This window comes from Haemaphysalis longicornis, unplaced genomic scaffold (assembly GCF_048455015.1).
Source record: "Haemaphysalis longicornis isolate Haplotype H1 unplaced genomic scaffold, Haemaphysalis longicornis Haplotype H1 scaffold_3, whole genome shotgun sequence".
Lineage (NCBI taxonomy): Eukaryota > Metazoa > Arthropoda > Arachnida > Ixodida > Ixodidae > Haemaphysalis > Haemaphysalis longicornis.
The window spans coordinates 193669597-193688981 of record NW_027526335.1 but is presented as its reverse complement, the minus strand read 5'-3'; the positions used below and the strand labels follow the sequence as shown (position 1 = coordinate 193688981).

Below are 19385 nucleotides of genomic sequence, written 5' to 3'. Positions count from 1 at the left end.
ACTGCTACAGAAAGCTACAGCATCACCAGGTCAGCCAATGAAAGAATTGTTCCCCAGGAATGTCACTGGAATTAGTAAGGCAAGCGACAGAACATCGAAGCAGCAACTGCATCGGCGGCAAGCGTGAAGACAATTTCACACTGAAGCTATAACGGGCTTTCGGTTGAATCAAAAATACACAAATAACAAACCGCTTTTAGCCAAGCGCACAAACTTGCAGCTTGCGATATTTTCCAAAAGTAAATAACACTTCTTTTATTAGAACGCGCTCCAGTTACATAATATCTTTCTTTGGATGGGAATTCGTGGGGTAATTTGCAAATGTAACCTTATAAAACTTAGCATTACCACACTATAATGTTTATTTTGAGGGATAAATTGCCGAAGACCAATCCTTTGCCTCATGTCGAGGTTTTTTGGGGAGGCCAAGAAGGTAACAACGAAAGAGGGCGTTTACAAGTTAGTTTCTAAACTGTAATGTTATTTCCAGTTCAGTCGCATTCACAATGTCAGTATCCCCTTTACCGGCTACGCTGTCGAGCATCAGAACTGCAAAGAGGCCAAGTCCCTGTGTAGCACCATTTCGCACAATTCTAACTAGAGTGGCCTCTTTGGTGGAAGCACTACACCCCAATGTCCTCAAGAAGACGAAATGCAACTTGTTCTTAGTTGGCATAACTATCCTTTTGCAGCTCATTAAACGACATTACTACGCCTAAATCAGTAGTTCTAATCGAAAATTCTAATCAATGTAGAAAAGAGGTAATTTTGTGTTACGCAACGTCCTCAGGGACGCTGCTAGAAGCTTGTCGAAGCGGCTGTACCTTGTGACATACCGGTCGAACTGATCAGTCAGTGTTGGGGTTGGTAACACAACACTGTTCGGCGAATACTTGTGCGATGTCCTCTTGAAACGTATCGTCAGAGGAAGCTATCAAATGTGATTTTATAGATGTATGCCATGTTGCTAATACTTACGAAGGTCAGTACGTTGGAGAAGTAATCGACAGGACCGCTGTACTGCCCATAGAAGCTGTCGAAGCCACGGTACGTAGGTGTGTAGTTCAAACTGGAATATCCAAGGTGCCACTAAAAAATAAGCGCACCAAATGTATATGTTATTTACCGCTTCAATACCTTTGCAAGCGCCCTCAATGAAGTAGACCCAGTTCCTTCATTTCTCTCTTTTACAATAGTGTTAACAATATTTATTATTTCAAGACTGAAATTGTCCATTACTACTTGTGTTGAACAACATCAGCAAGTTAAGGAACTGATATGTCTTTCGAACGAAACAATAAAAACTGTCCAAATTCAGGTAACAAAAGGATGAAATGAACGCATGGGACACGTACTCAGTTACGGTCAATGGCAAACAAAAAGTGGCAGCATCTCCACTCCATGGATGGTGGTCAGGGTGCGGAGTACGGGGACTCTGAATGAGATCCAAGTTACGGCACGAGTGGCATTCGATTTGCGCCCCGAACGTGATTCGATTTGAGCCGTGAGTTGCACTTGATTATTCCCTAAAAAAACTGCAACTCACAGCTCAAATCAAATTTCGCTTGATTTTCGCTTGATGGTGGTGTGCGCACGGATGGACACGTACGGACATTGGGAGGTCCTAATGTACTCCGCACCGTTACAGGCGAGCGAGTAAGCCATTTGACTCTCGGGTTCGGACTTATGGTCGTAGCCCAATGGGTAATACGACTGACACTAACTCTGTCTGGCCTACGAGGTGTAGGCTCGAATGCTGCCTGTGCTTGTGTGTTTTTTTGCGATTGTTATTGCTATGCGCAAGGACGCGGATGGACATTGCGCGGTAGTAAGGTACTCCGCGCCTAATATGAACTAATTGATCTGCCAACCATCCTTTGAACAGATGGTTTGTGCAAATATCACTTTACTTACGAAAGAACTTGGGTGACCATATAATGGTCTAAAACGTTTTAATTACGCTGAAGCTATGTGTGAAATGTGATGGGCGTGGCAATGTACCGGCAAAGTAACACCTACTAGTTATGGTGAATTTTGACGTAATGTGTGACGCCATCTCTTTTTTGCTTTGTGTATTCCATTTTGTTTCCTATGTACCATTTTGGTAGATTGTAGATTGCGTAAAGAATAAAAAGATTACATGAAGCAAAAATAATTCCAGAGAATCATATCTGCGACCACTATTGTGGCTTACGACGCTTCGCTAACTTCATTCCCAGGAGTTGCAAGCTCCACTTGCGGGTACGACTGGGGCGCTTGTTAAACACTTTCCGAACATTACGGGAACAAGAACATTTCTCGAAGTTAATATCGGCAGCAACGAATGAAAGGCATCTTAAACGTTCATTTTCAATCGCAAAACAAAGGCACAAACCCCTTTAGAGGCAGGTCAAGTCACTGACATCGGAATGACCGCATACTAGCGATTGATTAGGTGACGCAGTGGCTGCTGAGCAGCAATTTGTGGGGGTTGGGGCATGCTTACCGCACAATTGGGATTTGAAATTACTGTGCTACGGATCTGAGATTGCTGCACTTCAATAGGTACAGAACATTGTACGGCATAACATGGTTTGGCACTAAAGTGGATATACCTATAATTAGGGCAGCGCATAGTTCGCTCCGGTAGCCGAGGGACAGTAGCGAAAGTATTCTCTTTAAAGGAACGAAAACACAGGAATGTCGGCCTCAAGATTTTGACTCTTGTCGGATACTCTGAGCGTGCGAAACAGGCGAGGGAAACTGGTTTAGGAGGGTGGCAAGTACAATCATTAAAACAATCAGCTGAGAGTACATTACATACAACATATTACTGCCTAAATCATCTGCAGTTCATGTTCAGTAGTCTACCATAACTGACTCCGCACTTTCGCTGCCACGCCGCTTCTTCGTAGAAATGTGAGCACTGCCTCCAAGGCCTGGTTGAGACGCTGGGATCTGCCAAGGGTCAGCAGGACGCCCTCGAGAAAGCCCCGGTTACCCTTTGGTGGTTTACTTTTTTCTCTTATTATCGACGTTTCATGTTTTCCGGCTGTGAATGAATAGTCCTCTGTTACGCGTGACGTTGCGATGAAATATGTACCTGACCATTATTGATGACTTCAATTTTCTTGAAGTGCATGCTTCTGCGGTACGATGTAGTTGACACGTGCACTCTTTCTTTCTTTTTTAACGCTTTTTTACTTGCACATTCTTGTAGGCTGCACGTACTTGTATATAGAGAAGTATGTGTTTCTGTCACAAACGGCCGGCCAGGCCCTCAATTTTTACATTCTTGCGGCCGACATGATGGCTTCCCCGGCAGGGCACCGCCATTTTTGGTCGCGCTTCGGCACCTGAGCCACCCCGTCCACTTTTGCCGCGTTTTTTTGTTCTCCTGCCTTTCGTTGTCACTGCTCCGAAGTGGGCACGTGGCGAAGTCGCGGCAGTTCAGCTCGGTCGTGGTTCTCCCGATTTCTTCGGAGGCGAGGTCAGCGCGCCAGGGGGAACCAGTATAGTCCAGCTCGGGCGTCTCCGATTCCGGGAAGGTGATGTCACAATTCGCGAGCAGCCGCGCACTCACAGATGCGGCGTCGTGGCGGTGGCCCCGGGAAAGAAGGAACAATGGGGACGGCGGAGATATGTGTGGGACAGTCTGGCGATCGGGCGAAGTTTATTTAAGGGGTTTCGAGCGGTAGCTTGGGGCAGTGGACTGGAGATTTTTCAACGTGCAAGACGCTGGGAAGGGTCCGCGGGTGATGCGGCTTTAGCGGAAGTTCATCGGTAGGCCCGTGGCGGAACGACCACTGCCTCATCTACGGGATCGAGTTCGCCTCGTCGTCGCAAGTCTCAAGGCCGACCAGACTCCGCACCCCGGATCCCCGAAAAACGTAAGCGGCTGCCCGGCGAAGCCTACTCGCCTTTGCCGTGACTTTCCGTCATTGAGCTCGCGGTTACCAATAGCCACGCCTAGGGTTAAGACGTATGCCTCCTCCTAGTGTTTCCTGTGCGCGTAAAGCTTTCGTACCTGCTATGTTTTTTTTCGTTGTTATTGTTGCTTAGGGTTATGATGTAAGCGTACCCAGAGAGTCTGTCTGTTTATTCGACCATTGTGTATTTGGCTTGTTTTTAGTTGTTGCTTGTCTAGTTAACGCCGTGCGTTAGCCGCCCAGCGCGCACGTGCGGACATTGCGCGGCATCCATAACGTAGTGTCTGCGCGCACAATGTCGATGTCCGCGTCAGGTTTTTTCTTTCTTTTTTTGTCAAGTGCTGTCCGTCTCCATGTAATGTCATCTTGTTCATGCAGTAAAATTATTTAGTTTAAGACGTACTCGCGCACCCCTGTACCCTCTCATTCACTGAAGCAACTTCGGCACGCGCACGGGCCGGCCACCCTGCAAATATAAATAGCTGTTGTCTCGCTCCATTGCTTGCGCGAGCGGGTAAGGGGAGTTCATGACAATAGGTGGCGTCCGCGACAGGACTGGTCGTCGACGTGTCGATCTTACTGGAGCCCGTCAGGTTCATTCGTAGCTGACGTACCCGCGGACTCCAAGCTTTGTTTTGGTCCACACGGCGGGGGCTAAGTTGGAAAGGTTGCTCTTCCTGCAACCATTGCTTGACTCGAAAAGAGTGTACTTGCTGGCATGGTGGGATAGCGAAATAGCACGTGAGCGTGGGTGACGTGATGAGGATTACGGGTACGAGGGACGGCAGACTAGCATGGAAGAGAAGTTATCTGATAGGGAGCTAGATTTTTGGATGGAGCAGGAATGGAGCAAACAGATCGGACTAGGTGACACACATGTATTCCAGAAGAAAGGCAGAGATTCGCCCGAAAATGCAAATAGGAGCATGGAAAACGTTCTCCAGAGATTGAGCAGAGAAATCTCAGGGAGAAGAGAGAGGCAGAACTGGAGTCAAAGAAAGGTTGTCATCAAGGCGCAGGCAAGGTTAGACTGTTTGCTCTCCATGGGACAGCTGTTTGACTTGAAGGGAGTGCTCTTGCTGGCATGGTTGGATAGCGAAATAGCACGTGAGCGGGAGTGGCGAGATGAGGATTACGAGTACGAGGAGCGAAAAACTAGCTACGAAGAGAAATTATTCGACAGGGAGCTAGATCTGTGGATCGAACTGGAGTGGAGAAAGGAGCGTGGCCTTCGGGCCAAGGGTGACACGGATATGCTTGAGCCGCAAAGGCAACTTTGCATAGAGGAATACAAAGAGGAGGAGAGGAAACGTTCTGCAGAAATTAAATTAAGACGGCAAAGGGAGAAGCAAGAGGCACAAGTAGCGAATCGAAGGAAGGAGACGGGTTTGGAACAGGAGGCGGAGATATGCAGCGAAGAAGCGTTTGAGCTGGAGCTCTCCAGAGAAAACTGTGAGGAGCAGTCCAGAAGACAAGAGAGTTTGACCGGAGGCCCGAGAGAGGAGACTGTGAGGTGCAGCCAAATAGAGTTCGAGCCGGGGCTCGAGAGAAACAAGACTGAGGCGCAGTTAACGAGCGGTGGAAAGTCTAAGCTAGAAAGCAATATAGAAGACCATAAGGGTCAAAAACGTCGTCGAGGAGGGTCGGCTGTGGCACCGAGCTTTCGTCGCTGTGGCAAGGTGCTGATTATTTTCAGCTGTGCTCTGCAGACCGAAGGTTTTGATTAGCAGTTGGTACATGCGCGTGAGAGAGCGATACTCGCTATGCACGAGGCACGCGGGGGCCAGCGCTCGCGGAGTTCAGACTCCCGCGGGAGAGAGAGAGATAAGGGCCTGTGGCTGTCTGTCATGCCGGCTACGCAGTCGCACGTGGGGTTCAGGAATCATCTGGGCGATTGTCTCTTTGTACCCCCTCGGCGGACTGGTCACGCGAACCGTTTGCCGAGAAGTGTGGTCTGACAGAGCATGCAGAGTCAGCTTGCTGTAGCTTGAGTGTTTGGATAGTCGAACAGATTTTGCATGTTTCCGTATGCTGTAGTATTTTCTTTGTGAGCGTGATGCTGCGTGTTTCCTCAAAGCACGCGAATGGAGTTTCGGCGTGAGGTGTTTTTTTTCGTGTGTACGGGGATGCGTTTTTGGGTGTAGCGTGCGTCCTTTCTTTTTGGGGAGTAGTGTAACGTACAGGGCCTTCCACTGTAGATGAGAACACGGCGCAGCGTGGCCTCGCTCCACGGAGCACCAGCGCACGAGCCGCTGCCGCGCATCGAAACTAAGCGGCGCAGGCGCATAGGGGCTTGGAGGTGGGGCTTGGTGTTGTCTGCTAGTGCGGGAGCGCGCCGTGCTTGTTTGCTGTGAAGCACGCCTAACTGTAGGCATGCTTGTAGCATCTTAGCGCGCCGCAAAGGCTTTTGCACATTTATATTCTCATAAGCAACTGCTAATATGGCGTTTTCGTTCGTCCTTAGCGGCCAAGGGCTACAGTCGTGCGTTTGCATGCTAGAGCAGGTGTGTTGGAGCGTCAGGGATTCCAGTTTTGTTTCACGTGGTTGCGTATTAATTCACCTGACTCTACCGCAGCACGTTCTCTTTTGTCAATTGTACGCGATCTTTTTCAGAATAAGGGCAATTGGTACCTTCTGGGTCAGTTTAGCCTGCCAGCCCTTTCATTACGACACAGACACAGGCTGTGAGAGACAAGAATCTGCGGGTGAAACGTCTTGAAGTTGTACGTCGCCGATTAAGCTGAGGGCATTGATCCTCTGCAGCCTGTGTAAAAATAAGACATTGAAAATTTCGCTCGTCATTTGCTAATTATTAGGGCGACACTTATTCGCTGTAACCAATGTTCGCAGGCTCATACGGCCCAATCAGTAGCCGAAAACATCGCAGGCAGAACATGTTGCAAAGACCCAAAACTGAAACTGATGTATACAACCAAAAAATTAAAGCAGTTCCACTTTAGAGCAGGGATTCTGTGATGAAGAGGACACCGAACGGGCAGCCGCAACGAGAGCGTGCAAAAAATCAAATCTGACCGGGGGATGAGTGCATGCCTGTGACGCGCTGGGCTGGAGAGCGCGGCCCTGTGATCGTGTTCGGGTGAGAACCGGTGTCGCAACAGCTGCTGTGTCCGTGAGCCGTACGCCGCTGATCACGACAACCCGTGGGCTGGCCGTGCCTAGAGCTGGTGACGCGCTGGGCGAGAGAGCGTGGGTCCGGATTCATCTGGAGGTGGAACCGTCCGCTCGCACCCGCTGCTACGCCATCGAGCCGTTACTCCTCGGCAAGGTCGATCGACGATGCCTGCCCGACGTCTCGTGCCTGGATCCGACGTGGCCGACAGCCGGTCATCCAGCCAGCCGCGCCGTGACGTTGGGACTTCAATACCCCAAGGCGCTGCGACAAAACCCCGTATGACGTTTCCTCTTCTTTATTGCGGGCATTTTTCTGTTAGCCTCTTGTTTTTCAAACGCCTATACGATTAGTCTCGCGTCCTTGCTGTCGTGCGCTATCTTCTGCTTCTTTTTGCGTCATTCATAAAGCAACGTTTACTCGCGCACGCACTGGCCACTGACTCGTGACTTTCACGCCAGTCCTGGGCCATTCATTACAGATTCATCAGTGGTTACCATGTGTTATTCTTGTATCTTGTGTTTATGTTGGTTTTGGTAATTTTCGTACGTTTGGTTGGCTTGGTTAGGATTGAATTTTTTTGGATTGGCTACACTGGCCGAGGTTGAACCCTTTCGCGTAGCTCCTGGAGAGCCGTGCTGCGCAAGCGCGAGGATTGGATTGGCTTGGATTGAATTGGGTTGGGTTGCATTTGGATTGAATTTGGATTGGCTCATAAGCAGAAGTAAGCATGATAATCAGGTAATCCTGGACAACGAGGAAAGCTAAGAATAACCAGCTGAACCTTAGCTCACGCTACGTATATCCTGCATAGGCGCTTTGCTTTCGAAGCCTCTGGGTTACGCTATGGCGAAGGGATCGTGCCAGGCTACACCGTAACGCCGCAGCGAAATGCTTGGTTCCAGTAAGACAGCTAGGACGACAAGGTGAGCGCCGAAAGTGGTCTGCACTTAAAAAAAGCTCTACAGGAACCCCAAAAAGGCACAGGAACAACATTCGAGCAGGTTTTCTTGTTGAAAATATAACAAAACTTTGTCAAAGAAAGCAGAATGACGTGACAGAAAATGCATATGCATGATACTAATGGCGTATTCGGGTGGGGGTTTACGAGCGCTCTGGAGTGCTCTGAAAAGCGGCCGTGCCTTCGGTTGGTAGAAGTCGAGCGCTCAAACTACCTTCGGATGGTTCTTTCGGAGCGTCAGCCTCCCACTCGGAGCGCTCCCTACCGCTGTGACTTCGAAGTGAGAGCGGGGCACGATCTGGCCCGGAGGATGGGTCACGTGACACAAAACACCGTGGTTTACCCGGCGGCTTCCCGCGCTGGCTGCACGGTGGCGCTACAGGCGCACTGCTCTAAGATCACCGATGCATTCGGTTGGTACTCTGCCTCTCATGCTCTGATTGCGAGCTGCCTTGGCATCTGGCGACTCCGAGCAAGACGACCGGAGCGGCCAACCGAATACGCCATAAGGGCTTCGAAATTGTGCAGTCGTATTGTGAACGCGTTTGGTTTTACGTCACTGCTGTAGTTGCTGCGGCTGCCGCAGACGGCGTACGGTAATCTTCCTTCTTCCTCGGCGCATGGGTACATGATAACAGGTAAGATTGTTTGATATGTTCTTTGTGATACTGGGAGAGATTCCCTGAAGTGTGCTTTAGAGACGTTACTGGTCTTCCTAGTACCGACTGTTATTAGGCCTAACTTTTTGATTTCGCAATTATCTGCTTAGCTAATGAAAACGTTTACCTTTCCGACGAGGTGCGTTTCGTAGCCCAGGTCCTTCAGGTGTTCAGGAAGAATCTTCAGGTTGAGAGGAAGGCCAGATATTTGCCCAGGTGATAAAGGACGGTGCTGTAATCCTTTGACACCGAAGAACACGCACAAAGTTAGTACGCGGTTTTGATTGATGGAACGCACATAATACACAATGCTGTGCGGATACATAGCCGTGGCGGCTAATCTGTAGTCTAATATCAAAATAAACACAAGAAGAACAGCGTACATATTGTACGAGGCAGCCTACAGACGCATTATAAAAGCATTTTACAGGGAAGATATAACATAAACAACATACTAAGTTTTTACAACGAGGGACACACATAAAAACCCTGCCATCGCCCATAAAAACGTTTTTAAGCAATATGCATAAATTTGAATTGTCTTTATGTATGTAGGAATGTGATCAATAATGTAGAACCTGTTAATACGCATATCTCATTATCCATTGGGAAAGCCTGACAAAATCGCATTGCTTGCGTTCCCAGTCAGACTCGGACAATACTTGCTCACGAATTTTCAAATTCGTTGTCGTCCTAGAATGAGTTGACAAATTAATCCTTTTATATATGCTTCAAAATAGTGTGTTTTAATGAAGCGGAAATTAAATCTCGCCACCATTAAATTGCATTTTAAAAATAAAATGTACCCATGCATTTTTGTTCACACGTCCCACGTTCAAATACATAAACGCGCAAATATTGCAAAACCTTGACATCTGCTGCAGAGACGCTTAGATTTGTTGTGTGTGTGAAACACATCACATTAAGTACCCATAAATACAAATTTGAAGGTCTAAACGCGTGCCGATTTACATTTTCCACGTCAATGGCAGTGTAGAAAAAATACTCAACTCTTCTTAGGCGCACGGGACTTGTGCCGACCAGGGTTCGAAATCCATCGGATCACTCATGTGTTCTGATTGCTGCTATTGTACTCTGATTATACTCTTTGCAGCTATACCTATTTTTCTGGAGCTGACAACAGCTTCAACACCTGTTTTTGGCAAGATTGGGTACGTAAGGTTTTCGCCATTAAGGCCTCTGCAAAGGCGGCAGAACCGCACAAGGCATCGTAGGCTGACTGATAGGTACGAAGCGGTGTTGCGCCAAAGCCGCTGCGTCCACATGAACACTTCAAGCCTGTAGCCGTGCTAGCACATGCCTCCATAACTACTAGCTTTCTAGCAAATGCTGCATATGGAACAAAAGTGTGCACTTTCAATATAACAAGCCCTGTGTGGTACCATTGAGGGTCGTGCCTTTTTCCATCCCTATGAGTAATTGTAAAGTAAAAATCTCACTAGTCTACCCATAACGTAACATAATAAAGCAAACATAACATAATATCATAGCATACCATAACATAATAAAGCAAAACAAGCTCCCGCTTTCCATAAAAACCCTTGATAGTCAGCCCTGTATAGCAAAGAAGTTGTAATAAGTATGAGACGTAATACCATTGCTACATTTTTCTCTATTCGTACTGAGCGTAAGCATGCTCAGTTGTAAAGAGACGTAACTACAATGACCAGAAAAAGCAGAAATGTGACCATTGAACACAATGCTTTAAGCGTGCATCTTCAACTGCATGAAGAAGCAGTGACACATAGCCATTGCACAGACTATGACGGCGGACCAGTAAACCCTTTGCACCACCTTACAGCATGGTTAATCACACGTTTCCTGCTGCCAGGTAACAGCCTTGGTGGACGCTGCGGCGCCAAGTTCCATCCTGTTGCCTCGCTTCGCCCAGTATCGCTCCTACTAGTATGAGCTTTGTAGTGAAATGCGACGATAGCCATGAGCGCCAACACAATACTTTAGTCATTTTGAAGGGTGTTTTTAGTAAAATTGCGTTGTAGATGAGACCAGCTTACAGCTGGTTAGGGGGAGGGGGGCGTATAGAGCCCCTCATTCAAAACACAAACGTGGAAATCAGGAAAATAGTGATGGTACTGTCAGAGAGTAATGAATGAAACGACACCTTCTTGTCCCGCGAGGGGCCCTGAGAGCATATGCGGAATTAAATGCTGTTTAGAAATCCAATGTCTTCCAGGAACGCTAATACACGTTTACTTAGATTGAATGGTTGCTCAACTAAAAACAACGATGGATGAAGTGTTACTGTGTGAGTGTAGAGTTCCGGAAAGTGCTTCCTTCTGAGTCTATGAAAGTACCCACAATGAGCTGAAATATGTGTGACTCAGAGGCGATGTTCGTACCTATCGCATCGCGGTGGTGGTGCTCTGTTTAAACGTTGTGAATGTGCAGCGTGTTTATGGCGCATCCTTATTTGTACATGTAATTTCCATTGTTTTGTTGTGTTTTGCTTTCTTAAAGCGGCCTTTTGGTGTTATATTGCGTGGAGTTTATTTGTCTTTCTGTTTTCTACTGTTGCTACCAGCGTTGTCGGGTTTGTTGAGAATTAATTGTTTCAAGTTGAAATAGGGCAGCCCAGGGACGTACCTAGAGGGGGGGGGGGGGACGGGGGCCCGGGCTCTTCCCCTCGCCCCTCCGAAGTTTTTGGGGACAAACCCCCCTTTCCCGCGCCACCTCTCTTCTCCCCTCGCACTGACTCTAAAGCGGCACCATGTAAATCCTGGGCTTGATATCTCTTTGATACATTTCTTTCGAAATGAGCCAAATCCACCTAAGGAGAATTTGAGGGGAAAAAAACGGAAGTTTCGATTTGGACCTAAATGCAATGCTGTGAAAAATATTAAATGACATGTTTTACATGTCAGCTAGGGGAAATCTAAAACGACAAGCAATTAAGAATTATGCGGAGAATTTGAGCAATAATAGGATAAGTTCGGAGTTGGCTCGTACTCAGTGGAAACGTACAAGTTTGTGCGGCATTCGTATGAAAACTTTAGTGCAACTGACTTTCAAGGATGGAACGATAGAGGTTTAAGCAAAAAAGGCAATGAACGTGCAATAGAGCTGAAGAGCCGGTGAGTCTTTTTGGCAGCACTAGCAGCTCTTTTCGAATGGTTCTGTAGGGTACGTTTTTGGGCATGCCTGAAAACACTCATGAACCTCTTCATTGCATTGTGATAAATTTACAAAACGCTTCCTAGAAGCCTGCTCAGATCATCTTCTTCCCCTTATTGAAGTGGCTCGTACCCACAAAGAGAGGGATTTGCATGGCTTGTAAGCGGCACCTAATTTGTTAGGTATGTAAACTTGAAATATGGGAGTAATAACAATAATAATAACTAGATTTACTACGCAAGGACGAGGGAGACGAGATGAAATGATAGTATCACATCTCTCAGCTTCATTTCGATCACTTCGGTTCACGTCATCGTAGACGTGTGGCGGCAGATCATTCGCCGATCTCTTCAGTGCTCTCTGAACTCATGATAAGCCAGCTCTCGATGAAAATACCCCCAAAACAGCCCGAACAGTCATACCAAAAGCGAAGTCCCAATGGGCGAATGTACGGGTGTGTAGAGAATTGGGTCTGCACATTCCCTGGTCGGCGCATTCCAGATGACTGACGTCATAGCCACGACATATGCACTGGCGCCGGCGCGTGCCCAGCTGTGCGCCTCCTTAGCGCAGTAGCCAAGTCTGACGGTGCGCCGGAGCCGCTTGATAGCCGTTTCGAGTGGGTCCTGGAGAGCCATGCTGCGCATGCGCGAGTAGCAGTGACTGAACTGGACTGGACGGAACTGGACTGGGTTGGAATAAATTTCATTGGATTGAATTGGATTAGATCGGAAATCGTTTTAGCAGCAGTAAGCATGGTAATCAGCTAATCGTAGAAAACCAGGAAACCTAAGTATAACCTCACTCTACGTATATCCTGGCTTAGCCGACCTAAGCCACTGCTAGTTTTTCCTTGCAACATTTTTTCCAGGGGAAAGTTGCCGCGATTTTCTTGCAGAGCAGTTTTATCTGACCTAAGTTTGGTTTCTGGATCAGGTTTATTACGATAAAAAGACGCCTCATTTGGTGGTCAACGTGGGATTAAAAAGAAACTGGCGAGGTTTGTTTGCTCCGTTTACACGGAAGCCAGTACCACTGTACACAGGCTTCGTGCTCTGCTGCCGGCCTGCCACTTGCCATTCGCTTCACCCCCTTTACCCTTTTCATCTGCAATCGGTTCTTGGGACCTCTCGGACAGCAGCAACTTATCTCTTGTTTTGCCAGGGTTGCAGTTTCAGCAGCTCGGGTCGCATATGCTTTGGTGTGGAAGAAAATGTTGGTCTTTGAACATTCAACAAATCCCTCTGTCCTAGCCCGTCATGGTGTCGGCGGATACTGTCGTGCATGCCTAGTGTTTGTGGCTCAGCGGGTTCTTTCCCTGAGCCGAGCACACAGCCTGTTTTTTACTTCTTTTTGTCGAAATGCTGCTTTTGCGTTTGTCGGTAAGAAGTTTGCTTGTCGCAGAGAATCCCGCTGTAGGGTTTCTCTATGGAATGCCTTCCAACGTCCGCCTCGCGCACGTGTGCAGCGTCTGCCGAACAAGCCAATGCGACGGAAAGGCTTGAAGCCGGATGGCGACGAGCGGAGCGGTGCGTGGGGATGCTTGACCCCATTGCCCGGCGCCTCTAACGACTGTTACGCCCGCTTAGTGAAAGCTACCGTGGGAGGGCAGAATCCCTGTTCCACAGTCGGCTCATTCATATGGACGAGAAGGGTCGCTCACGAAGGGAGCGCATGAATGTTACCAAGCATGGCGACGGCAGGGTGACAAAGTGAAGGCGCGCATCGCTGTTGTATGGTGGCAAGAGACACCAGGGGCATTTCTTCGGACTACTAAAGGCAGTGATAGCGGCATTGCTGATCGAAAGCCATTCTGGATAATGGCTGCTATGCACAACGGTGGGTTTACGGACCCCGAGCTGCCTTCCTATGAACAGACCTCGAGAACACCGGCCTTAAGCGGGGAAGGGCACGTAGTCAAGGTGGCCAATGGTCAACATGATGAGAGAGACGGGTGTGAAGGAGTACAGTGGTCAAAATGAACCCGGGCCGGAAACCTCGACGGACACCAGTTTGGCCGAGAGGAATTTCGGCGTCAACATTGGACTGTGAACTGTGTCTTTGCATTATAGTGGTTATAAAGCCCCGAGCACAGAGGATTACAGGGGATGTCAGGGTATCGTCAAGGTGTCGGAAGATAGCAACGAGTTTACTTCAGTAATGGGCCGAAAGAGAGGACGGAGGAGAAGCTCATTCCCGCCTTGCATCCCGAGCGGCTGCTACGGGCAAAGACAGCAGGACAAGCCACGCTGCGAAACCTAGGAAGCTACAAGGCGCATCACTGGAAATAATAAGCTTCTATACAAAACTTCTATAGGTAAGCTCGGACACGCTGACACTTGCCATCGTTTTTTAACAACATATACTGCAGACCAGTGCGTCCCGATACTGCAATTTCTGAGGCCTGAATCGTTGGCGCTTTGAATGGCAGACCGTAAACGTTGAACTCTGAGGCTGTTTTAGGGTAATCACACATAACATTAGGCGTGTGACATCTTCGATTTACCTAGGATTTTGTTTCCTTCCTTCATACCTAGTCGCCACAGGTTTTGTTTGGAAAAAAATATAGAAGATCAAGAGGTTTGCCACGGAGATCTGAATTCTCTAGTGCCTACATGCACTTCTGTTCCTGCCAACTACGTTGCGTATAACTTGTTGGATGATCCGGAAATAGGCCTTAGCATTATTACATGGGATGTATAGTTACTGTGTAGTACGCGTATTTATTCCTGTAAATATTTTAATTATTGCTGTCCTTTTTTTTTTATTTGGTAAACTTCGCGTAGGGATCGTTAACATGCGCCGAAATCTTGAACATACCACTGGTTTCGCTTTTCGCCTCTATGACAAACGCGGATAGATTTAATTTCATTTCTTTTCGCAGTTTCTACGCGCCTTTATGGTAAACGTTGGATGTTCGTCGTGTTTGAACTAGTAATGGCCGGTATCCTCGCCCTCTCCCCTAATATGCATAGAAAAGTTAACTAGGGTTGCCCCCCCCCCCATCCCAGCGAACAAAAATCCTGGGTACGTGCCTGGGGCAGCCTTGGAACATCGACGCCACAGCGGAGTGCTGCCGCAGCGGCGCTAAGGCCAGCGAGTTTGTTGGCAGGAATGCCGCTTTGTCCAGACACCCAAGAAACTACTATGGTCTGTTTTGACGCTTCCGCTGACAATATGAGTTTAACTAGTTTGTTATACATAGCGTTTTACTTGATTTGCCGGAGTGTAATGAGGTTACGAGATGGCTGCGAATCTAAAGGATGGTTGTGTCTGTTCATGTTATGTGTTCTACAGTAATTATTATAGAATGTGTTTCAGCTGCACATATACTTGTGCTTTTCTTTAGTGTACTTTTTCTGGCAAAAGTGGGACCTTGCGTGGCACATACCACAGCAGAGGCAGACTTGGGGGCGTCCGTGTATAAAGCAGTTTCTGGGTGCGTTGCAAAGTGCAGGGAGTGTTTTCTAATGCGTTCTTTCGGTGACTGCCTTTTGATAATTTCGTTTAGTGACACGTCCCAGGTGACAGGGTGAAACTGACACGCCCGAATGAACTCCGCGACATCAGTTTCATAGGGTTCAGGTAAGATTAGTGCCTCTCAAAGGAAAAGGCAGAGGAATAGATGGAAGGCTTAAACCAGCCTTACACAGGATGTGTTCCGAATGGTGTTATAAACAAACAATTTCTTATGGATGACGCCTGTGAACCGGTATTGTACTGTAGTACGTTGGCTGTTTTTTATTAAACAGACAAGCTTCAGACGGCAAGAGAAAATTTTCCACCAAGCCCCCACGGGTGTCTCCCCCTCCAGGGCTGTGCGCATTCAGGTTACGTACCGTTATAAACGGTTCCGAGAGATCACCTATAAGAGACTCAGATTTGGAGCTGGAAAGACGGTCGTCGGGAGGAATGTACACTGAGAAAATTGTTGTTAACGTGATTAAAGTTATTGCCCCGACAGTAACCGGTTCCAGGGCAGTACGCAACTTAAGAGAGTGATAAACGACAGATTTTAGCGTAATTTCCGGTACGCCTTCGAGAGCGGTTGGTGCGACTGTCCCTGTCCCTCCTAAATACTAAGCATAGGAGCAGATATGTGGCTTGCTAAGAGTTCAAGCGTGCCTTTTGTAGGCCCAAAATGGTTGGATGAGTTTTAAGAGGATTTTATTTATATCATCTACGTTTTTAATTATCCCTTGCACTTCCACGGTGTAAATATTTGTGTTAACATAAAAGTTTAGAAAAGATTTCGGCTGGTGTATATGATGAAGAGGGCTGGATGTTGCACCTACTACACTCTTCTCTGACTTGCACAAGCAAAAAGTTGTGATGCTGGCTTCTTAGCCCGCCCTGCCGTGCACCACTTTTTTTGCCCCCTTTGGCGCTGGGCGGATAATGTTATCTTCATGTCATCGTGGGAGTGTTGTGACGATCACGAGATGGAGTTCTTGGGTCCTGTACTTCGGAATACTTTTGAAGTGGAGGCAGGAATCCTGCCACCGTCGATTTTCGTGTATCGGATGCAGAAGCCGTCGGGCGACCCACCACATATCCGTTCATTGCAGCCTGCGGTAGAGCCACTGGAAGAGGAGGACTGAAAGTAAAAACAGTCACTCCTGACGTTCGCGGCTGACACAAAACTTGCGCGTACCGTGTTGGCTCGTTGGGCTACCTTGGCCTACACCTGGGGGACCAAGTTTGCTTCGCAGTACTGGGTCGCCGCAGTGACAAGACACCACTCCGCCCCCGGTGAGATGCGTCCGCATACCTCTGTGCAAATATCAAGTGTTTCTGTTGTGCTTTTTGAAAGTCTGTATGCTGTGTGACCTTCATGTTTACGACCTCTTTCTCTGCTTTCAAATTACCACATTATCGGGAGTAGGCATGATGGGGTTGTTCATAGTTGGCACAGTTCATTACGTTATTAGCGCAGTTCTCAAACGGGTGGTCATGTCCTGCGGGACCACATTTGCACACTCACTCACCCACTTATTTACAAATTTAACCTTCTGAACAACTCTATACGGCATCATTTTAAAAGAGTTGATAAATATATTGTACCAGTGTGGATGGCGTACAACCCTGTCATAAGACTCCCCCTGGAAGGTGAGCAGACGTGCTGCACGTAGAAATTGTTCAGTACGATTCCGTCACAGGCAAGGGCGTCCATGTTTGGCGTTGGTATCTGAGGGGAGCCATACATGCTGATGTCGCCACGACCCTGCATTTAAAAGTATAGTGAAAAGGGGTTCGAGGAATGACAGGGCAGAAAACTTAATTTTATCAAATATGAAATTGCAGCCTGCGCGTTCTAATTAGCTAATAAAATACGCCACGTCAATCGCGCTTTCTTTCTCTTGATGAACGGGTTCAGTCCGAACAAGCAGCGTTACCGGCGGTGGGTACGTGCGACCATGGATGTGGCTTCATTGTATAGATTGCGCCCATGGATGCCGCTAATATTATGGTCGTCTGGCAGTGTTTCACAAAGTACACTTTGCTACCTTTTGGTGTGGCAGCAGCCTAGGTTGCTTCCACTTTTTTTCGTGGCACCGAGCTGTTCGCCGTTAATCTAGAGGTGTGGTAGCAAGAGACAGTTCGAAACACGATGGAAGTTGTCATAACGGTGGCTGCATGAAGGTCTCGGCATTTGTACATAAATTTAATATAAGCACGACAGATTTCATTACACCCAATGTCATAGCCCTTAGGACGTAATCTGGCGTAATTCTTTATAATTTTTTGTTTTCTCTAGAAGCATTGCGACTTAAACTATTTGTGAGCGGCGCTCGCTACGACAGTGATAGTGGATTGATTGTTTGATTTGCCGAAGTGTAAATCAGCTAACTCCGTTAAACCGTCCAGTAATCTTTGAAGAGGGCAAGGAAATATATGGGGAAGCAGTCCTCAAGAAAATATCGAGATAGCAGCTGTGCTTGGAGTCTGTTTAGAGACATATGGTGTCAACCAGGTGTTCAAATAGGCCCCATGGGAGTCACATGCCCTGAACTTATCAGGAGATAGCACCGCTCCCGCGATATGTCAAACACTGTGATATGCCGAGAATTCGGATGTAGCATATTCGTTACGTGGAATAAGGGCTCACTGACCTCCTACCCAGAACATACTTTGTGTTTCTAATCCCCACCTCGTAATGGGCAAATTACGGCGCTGAAATCTTACAAAAGCGAAACATTTTCCCACTCCGGGTGCCTCTTTTTACGTCCTGTCACCCCAGAAATTTAGTACTCTGGAAAGTGTCTTTATATTCCTGGGCGAAGTCTTTAACGCCTGAATACGCAGATTTCTTTTCCCGTCACATGCTACGAGCCCATCAAGCACCTGAACACCATTTACGAGTTCCCACAACAGGCTCGCTATACGTTAAGCTCGAAAATGCAGTTTTCGCTATTGGAGCATTTTGGTACTGGGAGATCAGTCAACATGACTAAGAACATATGCTAACCAAAAGTACCGGATTTTGACAGCGTGATGTGAGGGCGCCGCTCTTGAACTCTGGGATGGTCCAAGTGACCTTACTCGCGAACCTGGATGCGCAGGAAGGCCAGTATCTCGTTCACATGCCTCGCTCTTTCCGACGAGCTAGCTGCTCCGTACGACGAGCATGCCTCCTTAACCCTCTGCCGGTACAAGATCCCGAGGTCGGGTGGTAGGGTGTTCATCAGCACACGATGGAGGACCACCGTGCACTCAATCGCCACTGACCCCAGACCTTTCAGCGCGTTTACACGTAAGGAAATCTGGTCGAAGAGTTCTCGGAGTTTCAGATGCGACGCATGTGCAGCGCCCTGTCTCTGTGCGGTCTCCTCTCCTTCGGGCGCGCTGCACTGCGCTGCGCGCCCGAGTGCGCTGCACTCGGCAGCGCAGCGCAGCTGCCGGAGTGCCGCGCTCCGGCCGGTCTTCCAGTCGACGGTCGTCCGCGCTATGCTTACTCTCTCTCTCTCTCTCTCTCTCTCTCTCTCTCTCACACACAAGGGTTCCCGCGAGAAGAGGTGGGCGTAATTTTTTCGACCTCAGCCGAGCTCAGCACAGGGGCCAAGGTGAGCCCACTGTCATGGTACTCAACGAGCCGGTCGCCCGGGCCAAATCTGGCGTTGAGGATGCCTATGGCCAAATCGTAGTTGGCCTCCGCGAGTCGGATCCCTTCTTTACTGCCTTCACCTTGCCCGTGAAGTAAAACAACAAATACTTGAATTTTTAGAATCGAGATAACGCGGGATTGCTGTGAATAGTGGCATCAAAATGGCCCCAAAATGCTTGCCAGTGCCAGCTCCGCCTGTCACCGGTATATGTCGGGATGTGCAGCTTGGGCAGCGCATCGAAGAGCGTGCTGGTGACAACATGAACTACCGCGGCTTACGCAGGGTGGCCCCCGACGACTTGTTCTGGCTATCTCCCATTGCACAATCGCCAGCGACAGCGTGTGAAGTACCCGCGTGCCTTGTGGCAAACTCGGCACCGCTTCGAATGTCCACCACCTTGGCGCCGTACTCCCATGAGGCCACAAGGTCTGCATCGAAGGTCTCCTCGCTGAGGCCCTCTGTATCTA

At 48.3% G+C, this 19385-nt stretch overlaps 1 protein-coding gene across 3 annotated transcripts in view; it reads right to left on the bottom strand.

Annotated features, from left to right (window-relative positions):
• LOC144173637 (arylsulfatase I-like) overlaps window positions 1-19385 on the bottom strand; it is a 70330-nt gene that overhangs the window by 35290 nt on the left and 15655 nt on the right. For 2 of the 3 annotated variants that reach the window (XM_077701976.1, XM_077701977.1), the window contains exons 3-5: window positions 16877-17036; window positions 8787-8899; window positions 979-1089 (exon numbers count right to left, since the gene is read on the bottom strand). In XM_077701976.1, coding sequence (XP_077558102.1) covers window positions 979-1089; window positions 8787-8899; window positions 16877-17036 — 384 coding nt within the window. The remainder of the gene's footprint in view (window positions 1-978; window positions 1090-8786; window positions 8900-16876; window positions 17037-19385) is intronic. The other variant, XM_077701978.1, reaches the window with a different exon arrangement.